This window comes from Pteropus medius, unplaced genomic scaffold (assembly GCF_902729225.1).
Source record: "Pteropus medius unplaced genomic scaffold, Ma_sr-lr_union100, whole genome shotgun sequence".
Classification (NCBI taxonomy): Eukaryota; Metazoa; Chordata; class Mammalia; order Chiroptera; family Pteropodidae; genus Pteropus; species Pteropus medius.
Genome location: NW_024348304.1, coordinates 4973990 through 4997064, shown reverse-complemented (window position 1 = coordinate 4997064; position 23075 = coordinate 4973990). Strand labels below are relative to the sequence as shown.

The 23075-nt window shown below is 34.0% G+C and overlaps 1 protein-coding gene across 1 annotated transcript; it reads right to left on the bottom strand.

The window, feature by feature from the left end:
* Window positions 1-1019: 1019 nt before the first annotated feature.
* On the bottom strand, window positions 1020-21531 carry SLC25A31 (solute carrier family 25 member 31). The gene is made up of 6 exons (XM_039879573.1): window positions 20753-21531; window positions 13487-13614; window positions 9128-9245; window positions 6904-7058; window positions 5205-5330; window positions 1020-1911 (listed from the first exon to the last, which is right to left on the bottom strand). Exons 1-6 carry the CDS (start codon window positions 20994-20996, stop codon window positions 1717-1719), a joined length of 966 nt encoding a protein of 321 aa, XP_039735507.1. The 5' UTR covers window positions 20997-21531; the 3' UTR covers window positions 1020-1716.
* Between the last annotated feature and the right edge of the window lie 1544 nt (window positions 21532-23075).

Sequence of the window (23075 nt, the reverse complement as noted above, 5' to 3'; positions counted from 1 at the left end):
GTTTTAGTTGAAGCACAATGTTTGTACATGAACAAAGGAATTATTTCAGAAGTTTTACTTCAAGCGTAACAAAGTTCTATTACTATAAAGAATCCATCCAGAGTAGTAATATTAAAATAGTAACAATTTCTTCAGGGGCTTCTGGCCTCTTAGTACATGTTTTTGTTTTTTCTCCTACTTTCTAGCCAAAACTGCTGTGCAAAAACAAAGTGAAATTCTCCAAAATAAATTTAGTTTCAGTAAGTATAAACGACTATAAACTTAAAAGGTTATTATTTTTTTTAATGGATGTATTTTCATGAATTAAGTAAACTAAAAAAATGAAGCTCTGAGAATGGAATTTTAGGATTATTTGGGGATATAGTTTTAGGATAGGAAATTAAATATCCTACCCATATGAATATACTTTAGCTATGCATTTTTCCAGCTTTTATTTTAACATTAAAAATATATATTTTCTTAATCTTTACATGGGTGACTATTCCTGATATTTGATTCTTTAATTGATTGTCTTGGAACCATTATTAATCTTTCTTTATTCTAATAAACAAAACTAATGATAGTGAAGAATGAAAGGAAAATATTTTGTTTTGTTTCTATAACTTGCTGTGTTATATTGACCACTGCAAGAAATGTTGAGAGTTTTCAAGAGTTAATATTTTTCTCAAGTGATAAACCAACATATTTAAAAGTATAGTTTGGATTACTTTCCTTGAAACATATTTTGCCCCTGTGCACCAGAAAGTTCACCCACCCTATTTTAACTCTCTCATAGCCTCACAAAATCTTTCTATAGTTTATCCTCACTAGCTTAACATCCCTCTACTCACCAATACTTTAAAATCTCGAAGATTTCAACTGTACTATCTTCTTCAACATTTCTGAAAAACAAAACAGACTCCTGTACAAAACCTTGGAAATCTTGTTTTCTATCTTTAAGCTAATTCTCAATTCTGACAAAAAAATTGTTATTCTCTGCTTATTAATAAAGTTAGAATCAAGGAAAAAGAGCTCAGATATAAGTTTTAAACGTCCTTTATTATCAATACAGAGTACACAAACTAATTTGAAAAGATATTTTTTTGTTCCAAGATATATTTACATCAGCAAGATTTTATTTATTTTAAAGATAAAAATTAGCATATATGCCATTTTATATCTTTTATTTCCCAACTACAGGTTTAGAATGTCATTAAAGTCATTTAGTTTTTTTATCAGATCTAGAATCTGTGCTTATTAAAAGCTATAACCATAAACACTGTATGTAGTAAATACCTGAGCTGTCTTAGTAGAGATGTTGTATAACAAAACGTAATACTTATCTCCATAGATATAATGATGACATCTCCTAATAAGCTTTTAAGAAATATTTGTCATATCATATGATTTTAAAAGATGGGAAGACAGTTATATTAAAAGAACAAATTTTCATTTCTTCTATTTTAACATTATACGTTTTTATTTTCATCACAAAAGAAAATAATTTTAAACTAATAGAAATAACATACACTACTTCTAAGTAAAATGTCTCATTAAAGTGAGTTTGAGTCTAAGTGGGAAGGAAACCCACATTTATCTGATTTTTAGTATTTAAATCCTTGAAAAAAGCTTATACTTTACTGCAGAATTACCACTTGAAAAATACTATCAAAATGTATACAAATGGCAGCTATGTAATTTGTATGTTTAACAAGATAAATATATGCATTTAACGATTTAATCTCCTGATGAACTACCTCCAATATGAAAGAGTTCTTTAATTTTATCATATAATACCAACACTAAAGCACCCCCTGTACCACGAAGGACATTGGAGAAGGCACCACGAAAAAATGCATTGATTCCCTCACGTTGGTATATCTTCACAAAGCAGTCTAAAGTTCCTTTATATTGCCGTTCAGCCTCACCACTCTATAGAAAGAAAAATAGTTTCTTATTATCTTAATACTTTTTATCTTAAGATATATTTTATTCAGCACTAAGATAAAATTAACACTGTACTGAGTAAGTATGTTGAATTAATGGGCATATATTGAATATCATACCTAGTGGTTGGAGAATACTCCTATTTTTCAGGCACATTTGAAAACTGACCATATATTAGGCTTAACAAATTTAAAAAGATGGCATCACATACCATGATTTATTCGCTCGCTGCATTGCAATGAGGTGATAAATCAATAGCAAAAAAAGATAACTAGAAAAATACCTTATGTTTGGATATTAAGAAAACACATTTTAGAAAAGACTTAATATCTAATAACCACGAACTCAAGTAAATTTTTAAGATGCAGCTTGAGTGGTAACTTATAAAAAAATAATGACCTTGAAATATTAGAAAGGAAAGCCTGAAAATTAATGCGCAAACTAAACATTTTTAGAAAAAGAATAAATCTAAAAAAGTAGAAAAAAAATAACCAGCAAAAATAAAGGAAAAAGAAAACAAATACAATAGAAAGCATAAAAAGCCAATAGTTATTTAAAATAATTTACTGACAAATTTCTGGAAATATAGTTTGAAGAAAAACAAGAAAGGGCCCTAAAATTATTAGAAATGGCCCCAAAATTATTAGAAATGGCAAAGGTAACTGAAGATGATCCAGAAAATTAAGGGCAAGATGATATTATGGATAACTTCATGACAATTATTTTGAAAACTCAGAAGAAACCGATGAATTCCTTAAAAATCATAATTTACCAACAGAATAGAAAAAACTGGAATAAATTCATTACAGAAATTCAAATAGCTGTTGAAAATCTTCTCTTAAAGAAAACTACGTATCCAGATGGCTTTACATGTGAGTTTTACTAAACATTTAATGACATTTAATTCCAGTCTTATGTAATTATAAAGAGAAAAAATGGGAAGACTCCCCAACACATTTTATGAGGCTTGCATAGTCATGGTACCAAAACGAGAGTAGGACAATACAAGAAGGAAAAACTCCAAGCTGATATCACTGAAACATGGATGCAAAAATCCTGAACAAAAACAAGCAGCTCAAACCCAGTAAGGGATACAAAAAACAATACATCATGACCAAGCTGGATTTATCCCAAACATATAAGGTTGTTTTAGCTCTGGAAAATAGATTAATGCAATATAATATATTAACATTTGAAAAGAGAAAAATGTTATGATCATCTCAACAGATGTAGAAAACACATGACTGCCATTCATGTTTAAAAACTGTTATAACCAAAAGCAAAAAGTAACAGCAACAGCATGACAAAGGATAAGGACAAAAAACCCACGGCTAACCTTAAATTATATAACACTGAAGGCATTCTCTGTAAGATCAGGAGCAAGACAAAATTGCCAGTTATAATTTCTTTAACACTAACTGAGATCAAGAAAGGAAAGACAAGGAAATAAAAGGTATAAGATAGAGAAGGGGAATATCTGGTATTATTTGCAGATTATACACCTGTGTGTATAAAAAAAAATTCTTCAAAGTGTGTACAAATAGATTAGCTTTTGTAATATAGAGTGTAACAAAATTGTGGAATATAAAATGAAAATACAAAAATTAAAGAGTATCATTACAAGCTAAATAATGTCTCCACAAAATTCCTATACTAAAGTCCTAACCCCCAGTACACCTCAGAATATGACTATATTTGGAGACAGGATCTTCATAAAGGTAATTAAGAATAGATGAGCTTATTAGGGTTACTCCTCATCTTGTCTGGCCATCCTTATAAGAAGAGAAAGAGAAAGGACCATGGGAAGACATAGGACGAAGATGGCCATCTACAAGCCAAGGAGACAAGCCCTTAGAAGAAACCAACCCTGCTGAATGCTTGACTTGAACTTTTATCCTCCTGAACTGTGAGAAAATAAATTTCTGTTGTTTAAGTCACCCAGTCTATGGTACTTTGTTATAACAGCTCTAGCAATACACCAAATACATGAAAATAACAATCATTTTAACAGGAAATTGCAGATATCATGACCCTTTACAACACTTCAGTGTGCATTTTCTAAGGCTATTTTCTTACATACTCAAAGTATAGTTATCAAAATCAGAAAATTAAACATTGAAACACTACCATTTACGAATCCGCAGTTGATATGCAAATTAACTTTCCATTGTAAAAAGTTTTAAATGCATTCAACTAGAGCTAGATTTAGATCAAGAGGAAATGCAGATGTAAATGGGATCACTTTAAGGATAGTCCATGAATGAAGTAATAGGTTAGATATGCTTCACCCTCTCAGGTGGCCTACTGGGTTCTTCCAGTACCATTTTGTAGACATAAAATGAAGATAATAGTAGTAACTACACCTCATAGCATTGTTTTAAAAATTAAATTAGTTAAAAGGTAAAATGCTGAGGACAGTATCTGGCACGTTAAGCATTATATTACTTTTCTAGCTTTCCGGTGTCATTATTTTCACTTGCCCTCATGAAACTTATCATCTGAATACTCGACTACTTCTCAAGCATACATTTATGTATGTTTTTCCCCTCTGCTTAGAATATTCTCTCACTGGAGAAAAAGCCTATTTACTGAGATTTAGCTCTCCAAGAGGTCACGTCTGATCACTTTAAGCATCTGGGCACCCCTCCTCTATTGCATTCCTGGAACCTATGCACATTTCTATTTAAACCACTAACTGTATGCCTTCAGTACTATGCTAATAAATGTGGGCGCAGGTTCTACCTTATCTTATTTGTGTCACCATAGTTTTGCATAGATTAGGCGCTCAAATATTTGCTGAATAAATGAATGTAACAATTAAGAGGAATGGAGACTGAAGTATCAAAATTTGGGTTTGGGGATTTATATTTAGAACAGATCATTTAAATTTCCATCCTTTGAGTTGAAAATAATTTACTTTTATTGCAAATGATGACACATATGTCAATAGCTGGTAACTGGGTTTATTCTATTTAATATTCAGTTAAGATAGACACACTCATTCAATCCCTGCCACCCCCCCATCCCCCCAAATAATATATGCTCCTCAAGTGGAAGGCATTTCTCTTCTGATAGACCAGGAAGGAGTTTTACTGGATGATGACTGTTTAAGGACAGGAAAAAGTACAAGACAGAACACAGCATACATTTATTTTTAATAAGTAAAACAAATGACCTATGCCTTTCAGCAAAATTTCTCTAAAAGTTGAATAAATCATACCTCAATGTAAGTGATATTAGAAGACTCAAATAAGCCTATAAATAATAATATAAAATACCTGCATCATCATACGTCTTCTAACTGTATCAAAGGGATAAGAGAGTATTCCAGAGCATGTAGTCACAACTTGAGCAATGAAAAAGGAGACAAGAAATGGGGTTTCCTTTGGTTTTGGTAATAAGCCCTAAAAAAGAAAAATATCAATTAACCATCTAAACTTCTAAAACGTTTTAAATTCCTAAATCAAAAGATAATTCTTACAAATATTTGAATGGGGGCTCAATCACATTTAAAATGCAATAAGAAACACCTGGATTTAAGGTGGAAAGATTAAAATAATAGCCGGGTATCAGTAAGGAGAATGCCATACATGGCTTAAAAACATTTGAAAAAAAGTATATTTACTATTATAATTGATGTTATTAATGGCACTGAAAAGTAGGAGAGATAGTAGTCAGTGACTAAAAAGGTTCTTCCACTGAGCTGAAAAAAAATGAAAGAATTCCTGCTATTATCATCAACAGATGATATCTGATAAGCAGCTTTAAAGCTCTAAGCTAGTGAAGAAACATTCCTAAATTTCACAACTACTACAGAGGATAATAAAGAGAAGCAGAGGGAGAGTACAAACCAATTTTTCTCTGATTAAATAGATAAAACATTCTGTAATGTCCATTAATTTATCAGTCTAAAAAAATAAACTACAAACTAAACATAATGTTACCACAATAAAAATGATATTCAACTACATTTATAGTAATGATGGAGGGTAGAGATAATATATAAAACTACTATAAAATTTCCTTCAACTTTTAATCTTACTTAGTAAATAATACTAATATTAATTGCATTGCTTCCTTTTGGAAACATTATCTCGTAGTGATTAAGAGCATAGGATTTTTGCTTGCCACTTAAATAAATTACTTAACCACTCCCAGGTTATTTATCTTTAGAACGGAAATAATAGAAGCTATTCTGTAACACTGTGAGGATGTAAACTACTTAACAAGGTTCCTAGAACTAAGTAATAGCTCAAAAAATGGTAGCCGTTATTAAATGTTTCTCTTTCTTATCTTACGGAAGTGCTATTAAAATCTGAAATAGAAGGCAAATTGATAAAACAATCTGGAGGATAGACCACAGAATCTGCCAGTACTCAATAGATATCTGAGATATAGTAGCATTTTTTTACATTTAAATAAGTAATTACAGTCTATGGCCATGCCTCCCTGAACATGCTCGATCTTGTCTGATCTCGGAAGCCAAGCACGATTGGGCCTGGTTAGCACTTGGATGGGAGACCACCTAGGAATACCAATACAAATAATTATACCTTACCTACTTTCCAAAAATGAAATAGTAAATTGAGTATTTGCATATAAAAAGTGATAATAAAGTGAATGTAAAAATCAGAAAAACTGTTGGAAGAAGCTTTCTATATGCCAAGATTTGATTATGATATAAGCCTAATTAGATGTTTCATATTTGCAACATGATGTATTGTAAGTCTTCCAGTACAAACAGCCCTAAAACTTAATGTTTAGGGTTATGTTTTATATCTAAAATCAGATCTACAACAGAGCTATAATTTAATTAGGTTATGGTGAAGTCATAATTAAACAGAATTCTATGTCTATTATTTCATCAATTTTGATTTCTATAATTAAAAGTAAACATATCTGCTGAACATATTACTAATTAGAATAAAAAGAAAAAAAACACATTTGTTTAATATATTAGTTAAAACCTCAAATTACCTTAACTGTGTCATATGCTCCAAAATAAGAGGCTCGGTACACAATGATGCCCTGTACTGAAACACCAAATCCTTGGTATAAACCAACAATTCCATCTGATTTTGCAACTTTCATAATACAGTCACCTAACCCCTTGAATTGTCGCTCTTCAGGACCTAAAATAAAGCCATTTAAAGTTTATTAACAGCATTATTTTTAAGTAAATACTTTAATTAAACATTTTATGGATTAAAAATATTTGGAATTGCCACTTAGAAATCTAACAAAAAAGGGCACAAATCAAAATCCTCCTATTCATTAAAAATAATTAGGATTTCAAGTGGTGTCTTAAAATTTTTTAACTGAAAATATTAATCTCTTACAAAAACAGTCTAATTCAAGCAATACAACTGGCTTAAAACATTTCAATAAAATTACCAGATGTTACTAGGAATATAATTACTAGGAATGCAGAAGTTTCTAATTTTCATTAGGAATGTAAAACACCACAAGTAGTTTCAGTTGAAGAGCAAAAAGACAGATAAAGTAAAAGATATAGCTTAAAACTAGTAACTTAAGGATCATTAATATTTTAGATGAAGTAAATTTTTCGAGTGTTTGTTGGTTTTGTCCTTATTTTCTCTTGATGTAGAACTCTGACAATATTTGAAAAATATATGTAGAATATTTCAATATGAACTATTCTAATTTTGAAAGAAAACAAAACTACAGAACTGTACGTAAAGCAAGATACATGAGTTAATAATTTTACTTTCTTAGCAATAACAAGAAAATTTGGACTGCCAGTTAAATATGATAGAGTAAACTCATTTTCATCTTTGTTCAATCTGCTTCTCCATCTGAGGCATTTTCTCTGATTACTTATCTAAAATTGACACCACTCCCTTCTCCTAAACTTTTTTCATGGCATTTATTGCTAAGTGACAGTAAATTTTAGTCATTCATTTTTTATTACTTGTGTCCTCTACTAGACTATAAGGTACACAAGCCATGAGCTCCATGTCTTATACAGTCTGTGTGTGTGTGTGTATGTGTGTGAGACACACATACACATCTTGTATCTGAGACACGGCCTGGTTTATAGCGGGCACTAAAATAAATATTTATCAAGTGATTTTCTCTTCCCTTAAGACATTCTATTAAAACGATAATAGAGGAATAAAACAGAATGAAAGCCATATAAGCAAAGAGTAAATGACAAACAATAAAATCTACAAATTTTAGCACAATGGAAAGGAGAGGAGTGGTAACTCACTAAGTAAAGCAGAGAAAGACGAAACCTATTTTCTTGCAGAAGGAGATATTTTGAGAAGCGAGCCATCTGACCCCAATAACCTCAGAAAGACTTGGAAATTAGAGGAACTAAGTAATAATCTTGCGGTGAAAAACAAAGTAGCACCTGGGTGCTAAAAGTCCACAGCCTCATCTTGATTAGCCAAGTGACTCACTCCTCTGCCACCCTCAGGCTCCACTCGAATGGGGCCAATTGAGTTAACTTCCACAATTACTGAAAAGAGACTCACACAAAAAGGTACATTTTGTGAAATGTCAGATCATCAGGAATATAAGGTAATTTAAAAAAGGCACATATGAAAGGATCAGTTTGTAAGAGATAGATTTTTGTAAGAGCAATATTAGAAACTAGAATCCAGAGTAATGCTTTTAAAACTGAAAGAAAATAACCTGAAACCCAGAATTTTATATATGGCCAAGGATTAAGAGGATAAAACAGTTTTAGACATTCAAGATCTCAATTTATCTCCTATTCCACTCTTCTCAGAAGGCTCAGAAAGCTACCAAAGAGTATAATCTTCCAAAACAATGTTGTAACAAAATATATAAAGATATGATAAAATAAGTAAGGACAGAGGCAAAGGGAATCTCTAGGTTAAGAGTTATACATCTAACCCAAAGAGGAGTCATAATCGAGACAGGAATAAGTGCATAGAGAGATCTAGGAGGTGGCTCTCAAGGAAAAAAATGGAAGTAAGTTATAAGCAGTCTCTATGTTTGCTCTTTTGTTACTACAGTGTTCACTTTACCCTTCCTTCTTTTAAGGGAAAAGAAAGTAGTAGTAGTCTTTAGGCCGCATGACTCTACCATTTGGTTCAGAATAAAAATTTTAGATTGTATGTCTAACAGTGTCATTACAACATAACTCTACAATAAATACACTGTTTAAAATACAAAGAAGTAAGAGTTAGTATTTCTAAAAATCCCATACCTTTTCCAATATCAGCACCTAATCTGGTTCGGGCAAAATCTAGTGGATATACTACACATAAGGATGTTGCCCCAGCCGCTCCGCCAGAAGCCAAGTTTGCCAAAAACCACCTCCAGAACTGAAACATATTAATTAAAAAGTAGTTATTAAACTACAGAATCTGTTTAAAATTCTGATTTTTATAAAGATTAAAAAAGCTAGATTTACAAATTGCTTCTCTAAAGTAAACATCTATAACAACACATACCATGTTATCCAAAACACTCCTCTTCATGCCCACATAGCCTTTGTTTCTTACCATGCAGTCTGGAAGATACAGTTTAGATGCTGACATACCAAAATTCCGAAGCACTTTAATGGCCTCCAGCAAAAGTAGCCCAAATTAGCAAAAGAGGGCACATAAGATAATCATCTATTTAGACTATGTTTTTTTGTCAATAATAGTATTAGTTATGATCAAAATGTAAGGCATCTATGGAGGCTTTAGTTGTGCCCTTTTTGTGGTGGGGGGACAGCGATACTTCATAATGCTACAATTTTCCTTTGTAATTTTAGGACAATTAAATTTAAGCAGCTCAAAAATATATGTATGTTATGTGCAAATGCTGACATGAAAATTGGCACAACTCAATGATAATGTAATTGAGTGGCATGTAAGTTAGGCATTATTGTTCACACGGGTTGTTATGGTTCTTTTGAAAAACATTTAAAATATGCCCTATTTAATTAGGTCCAGTAAACTGCTTTTCACCATCTAGAGATTACTGGAGAAGAAAGGAGTATTTAAATTGGAGTGGTTCTAGAAAATTCAAGGTACAAGGTCACTGTAACCACACAATGCTTTTAGTGCACAATATTCTAATCAGCTCAGTTTCTTGTTTTATTCTCTAGCTCTTATTTCCGATAATAGTTTTCCATCTCAGCTTTGGAACTCTCAATTTTCTCTTGTCTTAGAATGCCCTTCCTATTCCTTTTTCTGTTTTTTGTTTTTTTTAATGAAAAACTTATTGAATTATACTCTAATTCAAATTCAGTACTTCCTCCATGAAATCATATTATTTTTCAACAAATACTTCATCTCCCAGAGAATTAAAGGTGAATCATGTGCCAATATGTAAAATGTGTCAACATGTTCTGGATTTTCTTTTAAAATAGTATTTACAATCACTTTCTACTTTCAATTTATAATTATTTATGTACATGTCTCATCTTACTGCCTACAGACTAAATTTCTCAAGGCCAGGATTATTATTTTTACTTAACAACTTTAATGATATATTTATATGCCATGCATGCAAAGTATATAATTCAACAGATTGTTAGTAAAGTCAGATTTGTGCAACCACCACTAGTTTTGGAACATTTTTATCACCCCAGAAAGACATCCTGTACCCATAGCAATCAACTCTACATTCTTCCCCTACTTCCCTGGAGCCCTGAGTAACCATTAAGCTACTTTCTATCTCTATAGATTTGCCTTTTCTGGACATTTCCTCTCCATGGAATAACACAATATATAGTTGTTGTGACTAGCTTCTGTCATTTAGCATAATGTTTTCAATGTTTACCTACCCTGTAACATGTATTAGTACTTCATTCACTTTTATTGCCAAATAGTATTCTATTATACAGATTTACCACATTTTATCTGTCCATTCATCAGTTTACTTCACAAAGCAAGTCATGGGCCTAACCCAGAGTAATAGTAATGTATTCAATAAATATTTGTTTAATGAAAGGTACTAGGAATGCCACTTACTGTCGTCAGATTCCTATGACTCCTTTTTTTTTAAGTGAAACTCTTAAGTTCTGTATAGGTAGCCATGTTTCATAACTGCACAGAGATAATTAAATCAGGAGACTGCATTTGATCCCATGGTACCTAATCCATAGTCTAACAGATGATCTATAACCTGGTAGAAAAAGATGTGCTGGGCCAGAGTCTATTTCTTGGGAATTCGACTATAGAAATGCTATGCCAGTTAGCAGTAAGGACAGAAATGAGAAAAGTATAAAATGACTTAGTTTAAGTCTCGGTCTACTATAAGACTGTTGAAAGCTATAGATCCTCTTTCAATAAAAATGACATATGTATAAACATACTTTTAGTGTTAAGCATGCATGGATCTTAGGTAAAGAACTCTGACCTTCTGAAAGGTCAGAAGGGACCACTATGATATTAACAGTGAACTTAAATAAAATATAGATAAGTAAAAAAGGTGGGATGAGAAAACAGCAAATACACAAAAAGCAGATACTGTGAGAGAAAGAGAGAGACCAAGTAAATAGGGAGACAAAGATAAGGAGCATAGTTTGATTCCTAGAGCCGCCTCTGGTTCAAACTCCAGTGCCAGTATATCATCCAATACTTTTTTTTTTCTTTTTAGAGCAGTAACTGTTTTAACTCTCTGCTTCTTACAATCAAACGGATATGCAGCATAAAAAAACTTCATAAAGTGCATCTCAAGTTCTGGTTAACTTTCTTTCTAGATTAGAGAAATGACTTTCAGATCAATGACTTTCAGGATGGATGATCATATAATGTATTATTCAAACCAGGACACTTCTGATTGTGAAAATGGGGCCTATGAATAAAATGACACACACGGGCATAACATGTATAAATAATATGGCCAGCCTACTGATAGAAGAAGGCAGGGGAGAAAGAAGGGAAGGAGGGAGGGAGAGAGGAAGGGAGAAAACAAGGAAGAGGGAGGAAAGGAGGAGAGGGAAAAAAGCAGTTAAGAATCTATGCTGAATGATAATCCTGCATTTATCTGTGTAACAAATGCAGTCTGCCCCTCCACATTGAGCTTAAAAATAAAACAGATCCAGGAGACATGGTATGTCATTATAAGTGAGTTTCAGTTATTACCAGTTAGTAATTTCAGATACTACTATGCTGTAAAAGGAGAGGGCATGGAGACGAATCAAGAAGGGAGAGGAAGATGCAAGAAGAGTCTGAGGGTTTTGGAGGAAAATAATCCTGTTTATTTTCAACTGCTGATAAGTAGATACTGTATGAACAGACTCAATGATGCACAAAAAAAAGAAATGCCTGAGGACCAAAGTTCTTTCTAACGAAGAACTTTTTCTAACTTGCCTTCTGTCAAGGGTTGTGTTAGAAGCTGCTAAAGTGCGGCAGAGAAACATTTTATACCCAGCTTTAGCTAAGGCTCATCCATCTAGTCACCTCAGCTGAGAGAGGAACAGAATGTTGAAGGATGAGTTTGAGAGTTAGGAAGACAGAACAAATGACTTGGGCAGGTGCTGTATACTCTGAATACCTTACCTCTGAAGGTGAGGTGAAAATTCAAAGAAACAATATATAGTAGACAGACACTTTCCTACCATATTTCCTTTTTTAAAAAACTTTGATTTCAAGATAATTGCAGATTGACATGCATCGTAAGAAATAAGACAGAGGGAGTCTGTAAACTCTTCAACTAATTCCTCCCGATGGTAATATCTAATGTAACTACAGCAGAGTAAATAAACATTGATTAAAAGCTACCTTGTTTGGATCTCTCCAGTTCTGCATACACTCACTGTATGTGTGCATTTAGTTTTATGTAATTTTATCACATATGCAGATTCATGTGACCACTGCCGCACACCGCTGCTTTTAACTAATCTGCTAGGACAGCCTGGCTTGTTGGTTAGGGGAGGAGGAAAAGAGAGACTTTGAAAAGGTAAAGAGAAAACCTTGAGGATAATGTAGTATATATAGTTTCTAATGGAGAAAACAAAACAGAGAACAGGACAAATGACATATAGTTTGTATGAGGAGGAAATTTTGAAACTAGATTTTGTAACTGTGGGAATGATTACATCAATGATTACCTTTGTGATAAAAAAAAAGAGAATTCTTGAACTTAAATTTATCTTTTTCCTGTTTTGTTTGATTTGATCTTCCTAAGCACTTTAATCTCAGCTAAATAGATCTTACAGAGGAAACAATTTACTTTTCTATAGAATAAATTACCTTGAAGGTAGAAATACGTATCTCTTGACTTTTTATTTGCTTAATAAAAGCAAATAAAATGCTGAATTTCTCTAGTGTAGAATAGTGATTATAAAATGTAAATTACATTAAAAATCAATATTTATTCAGAGAAATATTACCTTGGGACAAAATATCCCTTAATTTTTAAAATTGTGTTAAAAGGTTTGGAGAAACTTGTAAAAGTTAATATAATTCTGTTTTTCATATGTAAGTTCTATAACACATATTATAATGTTAAGTTACTATGTTTTATGTTTTTCATGACTTGAGAAACTCCTCCCCAAATAAAACATCACAAGTAGATAAATCCAACTATTTCTTAGAAAATTTTAGACATACTAAAATATACTTGCCTGTTTTTCTTTATTAACTCCAGACATAAAAAGTTGTTTGTATTTGTCCTTAAAAGCAAAATTTAGAGCTTGTGTTGGAAAATAACGGATAACATTTGCCAAATTGCCACGCCAATAACTGAAGAAACCTACAAAAGAAAATATACTGAAAATAAATTTGTATTATTTAAAAATTCCTATAGTTTTCATAGACTTAGCTATTTGAACTATCTAAAACTAAATCCCTTTCTCATAAGAAAAAATAAAGTTTATGGGTCTCAAGTGAAGAAAAAAGGCAATGTTAACACATGTACCTCATTGGGATTTTGTTAATTTCCAATAAAGTCTTGAATACCTGAGAACCTAAGGAAAACATTATCAGTTGAAGGGCTCGCACACTTGCTTATTCATTCATTCATTTGTTCATTCATTTATTTATGGTGACATTGGTTAACAAAATCCAACAAGTTTCAGCTGTACATTTTAACAGTAAGGCATATATATATTTATATATATAAAAATATATATAAATATATATATTTACACTGTGTGTTCACCTCCCTCAGTTAGATTTCTTTCTGTCACCACATATTTGACCCCCTTTACCCCGTCTACCTCCCCGCTCTCCTCTGCTAACCACTAGTCTATAGTCCATGTCCATGAGTCTGTTTGTCCTGTTCATTTGTTGCTTTTAGGTTTATACCCCACATATAAGTGATATCATGTGATTTGCAACTTTTTCTGTCTGGCTTATTTTGCTTAGCATGATTATCTTGAGGTCCATCCATGTTGTCACAAATGGCAGTATTTCATCTCTTCTTATGGCTGAGTAATACTCCATTGTATATATATGTACCACAGCTTCTCTTTATTAGTAGAAGAACAGAGCTCAGGAGTATCTATCAGAAAAGCTAGTAACCCTTAGCTTTATTTCCAAACCAAGATATACAATTTCTACAGTGGTAAGGCTAAAACAAAAGTTTTTATACATATTTATGAGAATGAAAAGGGAATAGAAGAGTTTGAAGCATCCTTATCTTTATGTTCTGGAACCTAGACAGAAAAGGGATAAATTTACAATTAAAGGCAGTCTCCAGAGGCCTGATGAAGAGAAACTTTCAAGGTCAATAATCTTCTCATTTCAAAGCTCTATGGAATGACCAATCCTAGTATGTGTTGACCTTATAATTCAAAGCTGCCTTTATAATCCAGAGCTAGAATGCAATAGGCTAGCTCTTCAGTAGCCACGTTGTTTTTTACGAGATGGTAAATTGTCAAATGGTTTGATCTTGCTCCTGTGAATAGGATGCTGCTAGTCTCAGCTTGGAGAATACCCAAAATAAGATATTTATCTTCTAAAGATTCAAATGAAAATAATTTCAGCTGACTGGGCTAGTGCTCAGAAACCGAAAATTAAATTAGATAAGTACACAGAGGGAAAGATATTTGTTAAATAAATATATTTAGTGGGAAAAAAAAACCCAGACTCTTGGTGAATCCTAAACTGAATATAAAGCAGTTGCACAAAGATAATTAAAAGCATATTTAATAGCCAAAAAATAATCTTCTCAGTACTCACAACTGATTCAGTCTTTACCAGTGCATTCAACATCTAATGGAAATAGTTACCATTTCCTATGCATTTAATACCTGCCAGGAACTGGCAAAGGCTCTATATGTATATTTCATTTAATCATCACATTGTTTGTGATGTGGGTTCTCCAACAGCCCCCATTTTATACATGTACAAACTGAAACTCTAAAAAGTTTAAAAACTATCTAAGGATATGGTTACCAAGTAACCAAACCAGGATTTAGAATCAGATCTTCCATCTGATTCCAAAGCTCTAATCCAGGTTTGAGTTTCTGGAGGAACTGCTTTTCATTTAACCCTTATAAATCGCCCATGAGGTAGGTATCATTAGTCTCTTCATCTTAAAGATGAAGAAATGAGTTCCTCAGACAGATTACAAAAATCTACTCTCTGTGTAATGTACGCAGAGGGAAGCAAAATTTGCCACCTCAAATCATGTCTCTGGCATGAGGATTATTTTGGGCTGATTATTTTAAGGAAACAAGGCTCAGGAAGTTTTTCTTCTTACTTTCCCTTTAATTACCAGAAAGAATATAGAGAGGGCTTGTTCCAGGAAAAGAACTATCACTAGAGATAACAACAAAGCATTTTGGGGGCTAGCTATGGTAAGCTGAGGAGCTGGGCAGGATCTTTTTGTTCAAAGTCCTCTCTGTGTCCCATTGTCTCAGCATGGTGCAACAAACGTTTGTTTACCAAACATTTGCTTTTCCCATCTTCCTGTAAATTGTTCCTCTCCTTTAAAGTCCCAGAACCCTAGACTCTTCTCCTTAGCTCAGAATGGCATATAAGCCTCAACTGTGCAACTGACTGCCTGTGGTTCTCAGCTTCTTAAGGGTTGCTGTGCATATGTAATTAAATTTGTTTTTCTCCTGTTAATCTGTCTTCTGTTCATTTAATTATTAGATCATCCAAAGAACCTAGAAAGGTAGAAGGAAAAATCTTCCTCCTCTATACAAGTTTATCTCACATACAGTCACAAATGAACATCAAGAATATGTATTTGTAAATTTAGGAATGCATACGTAACAATTAAAGAGTTAAAATTTATTGAGCATTAACTATACAATAGGCACACGGCTGAATATTTTATAGGAATTATCTTGTTTAAACCTCATAACTACTATATCATCATGTAGGTGCTATTATTATATTAAACATACAACTGAAACTGAGGAAATTGAGTCTGAGAGGCTAAATGAAAATGGTTCAAGGTCGCAAGATAAGGAAGGGGAAGGCTGGGACTTGATTCCAGATGTGACTCCAGACTTAGAGCTATTAAATTTCTACTGCCTCGCTATAAAAATCCATCCTCGATAAAAACGGTAGTATTTTCTGGTCAGAACAAAAAGAAGGGAAAAGTAAGAGTTATGCAAATGTAGGAGTATTTTGACTCTCTAGTTATATAGAATAAAAAGACAGTTTCCTAATATATAATCACAAAATTGGTAGAGAAAAACATAGATATTGTGGTATCTTTAATAATAGCAGAATAGCTAAATTTTTGACTTAATTGACAAGAAAAAATAATCTCTTCAGAATTTAAGGGAAAAGAAAATAAGATCTACTCTAAACTTAATTCAGAGAAAATAATTAAGAATTAAAACAGATGGAAAAAAGTCCCTGGGTCATTTACGGGTCAACATACTAGCTAAGAAAGATAAAGCTGTGTGTGTTTGGATCTATACTCTAGTCAAGTGGGACCCATGTTTTGACAGTATGCCTGTCAGTAAAAATATATGTAGTTAGCATGACTCACAAATATGTATATATTTTTTAAAAAAGTTATATACCTGTGCTACTATACTATACTACCCCATAATGTACATTTTTAAGACATACCCAAAATAGAAGTTAAAGGATGAGGTAAAGATTCTTCATTTCAAAACCTTTAATTTGGTACCTAGTGCTTAGCAGACCTGCTGGGGATAGCACTAGGAACAAAGTTCTTGATCTTATAGTTTTTATTTTGAGGAAGAAGGGCCAGGGAGAGAGACAATGAACATATAAATATGGCAGGTGGCCATAAGAACAAAAACAATAGTATACGGAGAAGGGCTAGTTAGAAAGGGTGCTTGTGGAAAACGTCTAGCTAGGAAATTAGAGCATAAATAATCATTTATTTGAACAGTTAAAAAACAGTATTTTCAGATAGCTTGCTAATTATGATATTTTCATACCATTATTTGTTATACCTCTCAATACACTCTTAAGGTGAGGTTCGTCCTTAAGTATACATGAATATATTTCAAATAGTCTTCTTGATAATTTCAAATATTCGAATAGTCTACTTGTCTCTATAAATCTACTTAATTAAGCAAATATAAACTATGTTCATTATATAATTAAGGAGTAGTGACTGTCATCCTCTCTACACTGTGTAATTCCTACTCTTTTAAATGCCTTAGTGTCCTGTGATATGTAACTGACATTTTGCCCAAGCATAGCTATCAGTGCTAATTCAAATACTAAATATCAGTAGTTTCTTTTCCCATTTTATTTAAATAATGCGACAACCTAATGTTTTCTTTCCATCCTCCAACATATCATCAAGATACAAAAGCCTGACTGCTCTAGCCTTCAGAAAAATAAGCTTAGAAAAGTTCAGAAAAAAAGGAGCTGATGAACTCATGGCCAGGAACTCATAAAAGAGTTCCTTCCTGTAAGCTCTTAAAAATGACACTCATAGGTCAGCTCTTTAAAGGGCTATGTTCACAATATTTTAAATAAAAGTTATTTCAATTAAGAATATATTTACATACACATATTTTGCTCAGTGAAAAATCATAGCATAAGTCAACTGTGGTGATTTTAGCAATGATTTGTCTTTTTGCTTCTCTACATTTTCTAATTTTCTACAATAAACATGCATTATCTGTGTAATAAAGGTTTAAACAGTATTAAAAGTGCACATACCAACTAAAGAATAAGTAAATCTTTAAGAATAGCGTAAGTCAGGATAAATCCAGAAGCTTTCATCATCCAAGAAAATCTTATAAAAAATATCAAGGACACAGAAAGAGATGTTCAAAGCTATGTTCAGAGCAAGAATGAGGAGCTCTATCTTTGGAGTGGAAAGAAAGCAGAGATTAGGTAAGAAGAGTGAGGGAATATCTAGTTGTGCTTTCTGAGTACATGTCTTAGACTCATTAGTCTAGGGGTAGGTTAAAGTTAGAAAGGAAAAGTTAGTAAAATTAGAGCAAATCAAAAAGAGAAACTTCAGAACATTTAAAATGGCGATGCGTCTTCACTTTCAAAAAAGTGACAGAATGTAAACTGCAGAAAATAAGAATCTCAAAATCTGATTGCCTAGTACAGTTTCCAAATCATCTAGCACCATGATTCTCAATCCTACCACCATGCTCAAGCCCTCTCTATATAAGTATTTATTGTGAATACTTTACTATCTAGAAATAGACTTCAAAGACAATGACCTCTTTAACAATTCAAACAAAGTCAATATAATGCCCTCACTGTGATAGAGAAATTTATAATAATATATGTATTTTAATTAGTAAACTGGTGAAGGATGACCATACTATATGCATAATAGATGCTTGCTTCTACTTATAATGAATCAGTTATACTTAAGATACACATTGACATTTTGAAAAGTGTTTAATACATATATTTGTATGTATATATGTACAATCATCAGAAATTCAATAGTTACAAATGCAGATGATATAAGTGGTGACCAAATATGACAAGCAGAGTTATTGACATGAGTTTTCACAATGAAGAACTCAGTAAAATTCTCAACAAAACAAAGTACACTCTTCCCTCTACTTACATGGTAGCTGCATTACTGGAATCAGCGTATACTAGAACTATGCCCCAGATAGGTTGCGTTTGTAAGTAAATAAGAATTAGGTTCGAGACTCAGCTAATCATTTAAGTTTCACTGCTATATGAATGTCCAGTGGGAGATCTTTCAGGATGCAGGATAAGTCTTTGTTGTGTAGGACTGGACATGTATAGCAGAAGGATGTTTTAGCCTCCCTGGCTTTCACATCATTGCAATTGAAGATTGCATCTCTATCTATGTGCTAAACAAAAAATTCCCCACAAATTTCCAAAAAAGCCCCTAAGTGGCAATATTATCCCCGTTGTCAATTACTAACCTCTTGGCATAGAATATATACTGTGGTGTAGTCATAACAAGGCCTCATATATAAGAATGAAAACCATCTCAAGTTCTGCTATGATCATCTCATCTTTGAAGGTATAAAAAGCAAGAAACGGAATACTATGCAGAATGATCTCAATTTGCAAGAGTCATATTGAACATCTTGGTTTAAGTATTACAAAAAACATTTAAAATAGAAAATAACTTAGCACTGGTCAGCAAATCTGACCAGAATATTTAGCTTTACTTGTCTAAATATTTTGAGCAGATTAGCTAATATTAGAGTGATCCTTACTTCTCTGAAGATGTCTTAAAATATAAACCAAGGAGAGATAGGTTCCAACTTTTCCTGTAAAAATCTTGGGGGAAATGAGAAGCTTGCTCTGCTAAAATAAATCGGGTGGGGAGATGTAAACCACTACTTATGAAAGACCTGAGCTCAGCTCCCAGATGGGCATTCAAAATTCACAGTTTACATGATGCCTAAGAATCTACCTTGAACCCAAATACCGTACCTAACAGGCTGAGTTGTAACCACATCCCTAGAGAGAGAATGTTTTTTTTGTGGGAGAGTAACCTACCCCTAGACTTAAGAGTGGAAGAAAGAATTGTACTGGAGTTGAAGCCACTTCATTTCTTGTTCAGAACACACAATAAGCCTATTTCCTTTTTTCAAGTTTGTATAGTTTTCAACTGAATCCAACATGAGTGGATTATAGAAGACTTCTGATAAATTTATCCTCATATCCACTAAGCAAACTTAGGAGTCATTCTATATAAGGGCATTTAATGGTTAACAAAGCACTTTCATTATTTATTCCTTGAAATCATTTCAATATTACAGAAAAAACAATAAACGAAAGTATCAAAAATTTAAAGACAGGGTCTGATGGAAAAGAAAATTTGGTAATACTAATCCTGTCTTTATTTAAAAATCTGATATTTTGCTCATCTTGGGTTTTTAAAGTATACAGCATTAAAATATTATTTGTCTTTATTGAGTTATTTTGTGACACCGCCCCCCAAATTTGTGCAGAGGTAATTGCTCTTAAGTCTTACCCTCGGTCTTCAGTAATTCTCAAGAATAAACAGAACTTCTTTTCACTGAATAGGGAGCCGAGTACGGGGAGGCCCCAAAGTTTCTATATTTGGAATACTTCTCAAACGTATTATTTCAACAAATAAACAACTTAAAGTACCTATTAACATACAGCCAAGTGCCTAATGGCATCTCCCCCAATCCTGGGAGGTCAACCACTGCTTTCTGAGCTAAGCGCCAGGTGTGCCAACATGTAAATTCTGCTGCGAAATAGAAATTTAGAGAGAGAAGGTGGTAGTCTCCCCCACAGCAGGCCTGGCCACGCGCAGGCCTTCTTGGCCCTGGGGAAGCAGAGCCCCTGAGACTGGTTAAGAAATTGAATTCTCGAAGGTGAAGAAACAAACTCATCACCCACCGACAGTCAATGGCTGGCCATGGTGCCCGCAATCAGCCCCTCCTGGCCCACCCCTTACTGGGAAGCTGACCCGGCGCAGGGAAGAGGATGGCTCCGCGGCCGCCCATACGCACCCTGCTCGCGGGGAATCCGCACCAAGCAGTCCACTATGCCTTTGTACTGCGTCTCGGGGCTGATTTGCTTGGACGAGGCCTGCACCTGCAGCAGCAGCTTCACCCGCTCGATGGGCGCCACCGCCGTCTTGGACACAGCCGCCGCGACCCCACCCACCAACAGGTCCTTCCCGAAGGATGTGGCGTCAAAGAGCTGCTTTCCCGCCTTCTTCTCCAGCTTCTTTTTCGGGGGGTCACGCTGCATGGTGGGACGACGGATGTAAAAATGGGCAGCAGCAGGTCAAAACGAGCGCAGGAGCGGCGACAAAAGGGAGCAGAAAACCGCTTCAGCGCCGTCGTGGCGGGAAAGTGGCGCTTAGGACGCCGGGAGGTCAGCGCAGCGCGGGGGCAGCTGGGAGCTGCGCAGGCGCGTCGGAGCGCCTCCAACCGCCTCCCGCCACCTGGCGTCGGCCACGTGACTGCCGACACGTGGCTCCTCACGCGCGGTTCTACGCTGGCGACTCTCCCTGCCTGGCTTTCCCTGGCTTGGGGCAGGGTCCGGCACCCGTGGGTTCTGAGCCGGGAAGACGCAGGAAGGGACCCAGGTGAGGTATTTCTGTGTTAGCGTAGTTAGCGGCCAAAACTAAAACAGAACAAAACCGAACCTGAGGGATTAACCGAGTTTAGTTTTAGTTTCCAGGGTTATCCTCCCGTTTTCCTTAGAAATTGCTTTAAGCTCTGCTTTTAACAGCAGTCATTTGTCTAGTTACGGTTTTGCCGATTCCTCTCACAACACCCCCGTCCCCCCCCCAAATCCAGCATAATTCGACGTTCTCCTTTCTCCTTTATTTTTTTGAAATTGTTCTGTATAGAGCAGTGATTCTCAGTCTGGACTGCACAAATGAGACAGAGTGGCATTTAATTTTGTTTAATGTTTGGGCTTAGGGAATTTTAATGTGTAATTTACCAGTGAGTGACCTTTTCTAGAACAGTGAGTGGTTCACAGACTGTTCTCATTTTAGGACCCCTTTTCACTCTTAAAAATTATTTAAGACCACAAAGAAGCTTTTGTTTTTGTGTTACATATATCGATATTTATTGTTTCAGAAGCTGAAACAATTTTAATATTTATTTAAATACATATTTTAAAATATATTTTCTTAGATGTGAGGATAGCCTTGTTTTATATTTTCGAAAATGTAATGTCCGACTGTATAAAAGACAGCTGGATTTATATAACTGCTTTTCAGTCAGTCTATTGAAATGTCACACATCTTGTAGCCACTGGAAAACTCCACTTTTACTGATAAGGAGAGTAAAACTGGCAGATGATGTCTTAGTATTACTAAGAAAAGTTTTGACCCCATGCAGTCCCAGACGTCTTGGTGACACCTACGGCACTCCCATACCACACTTGTGAGAACTCACCTGAGGCTTATCAGATGACTTTGGGCAAGAATACTCAGTAGATACACATCAATCTTGCACATCATGTCTGTCTCTTATTTCCTCCCACCTCACTTTTTTCCATTAGTATATCCTAGAGGTCTCTCTATAATAGCATATAATGTATTCCTGATTCCTTTTTATAGCTTGTTTGATGATTTCTAATAAATAGAGATTCCATCTTATACTCAGGACTTGCAGTCTTGAAACATCCATAAATCATGAGTTACTGAGTTTTTTGAACTTGAGGTTCTAATTTTTTCTTCATTATCTTAAGCAAATTATAACACTTTTAGTAACTACTTGTCACTAGCAAAAAAAAAAAAAAAAGTAGGCCAGAATTCCAGAGTAGGAATTTTGTTAATATTTTGATTACCTCACAAAAAACAAGTAGTCATGGTGTTTTGGGTTCCTTTCTTTCCATACAGGATTATTTGACTATTAATTGATTTTTCAGCCTGAGTCTCTCTCCACTTTATATGCTACCACCGGATTAATTTTTCTGAAGCAACTATATTAATCATTCCTAGGCTTAAAAATTTTAAAGTTACCTTGTTGCATTGACTTCAGAATCCTTTGTGAAATCCATTGCAAATTCAAGAAACTATTGGTGTTTTATCTGAAAAAATCTGAAAAATAAAGGGTTCCCATCTCCTTTAAGGGAATTTGAAGCATTAGCACATAGGGAGGAAAGTTAACAGGTGATTACTTGAACCACACTCTCAAGTGCCAAGAGAAGTCAAAGAAAACATCTAGTCATAGGGAAGATAAGTAAAGTATCTAAGAGGACATAAAAGCAAGTGTTCTGCTCCCCAGGGCAATGTTTTCTTCTTTCCTCTTCTTCCCTTAAGCCCCACATTTGACTCTGTAATTGACAGTGTTTTTAATGTATTCTTTT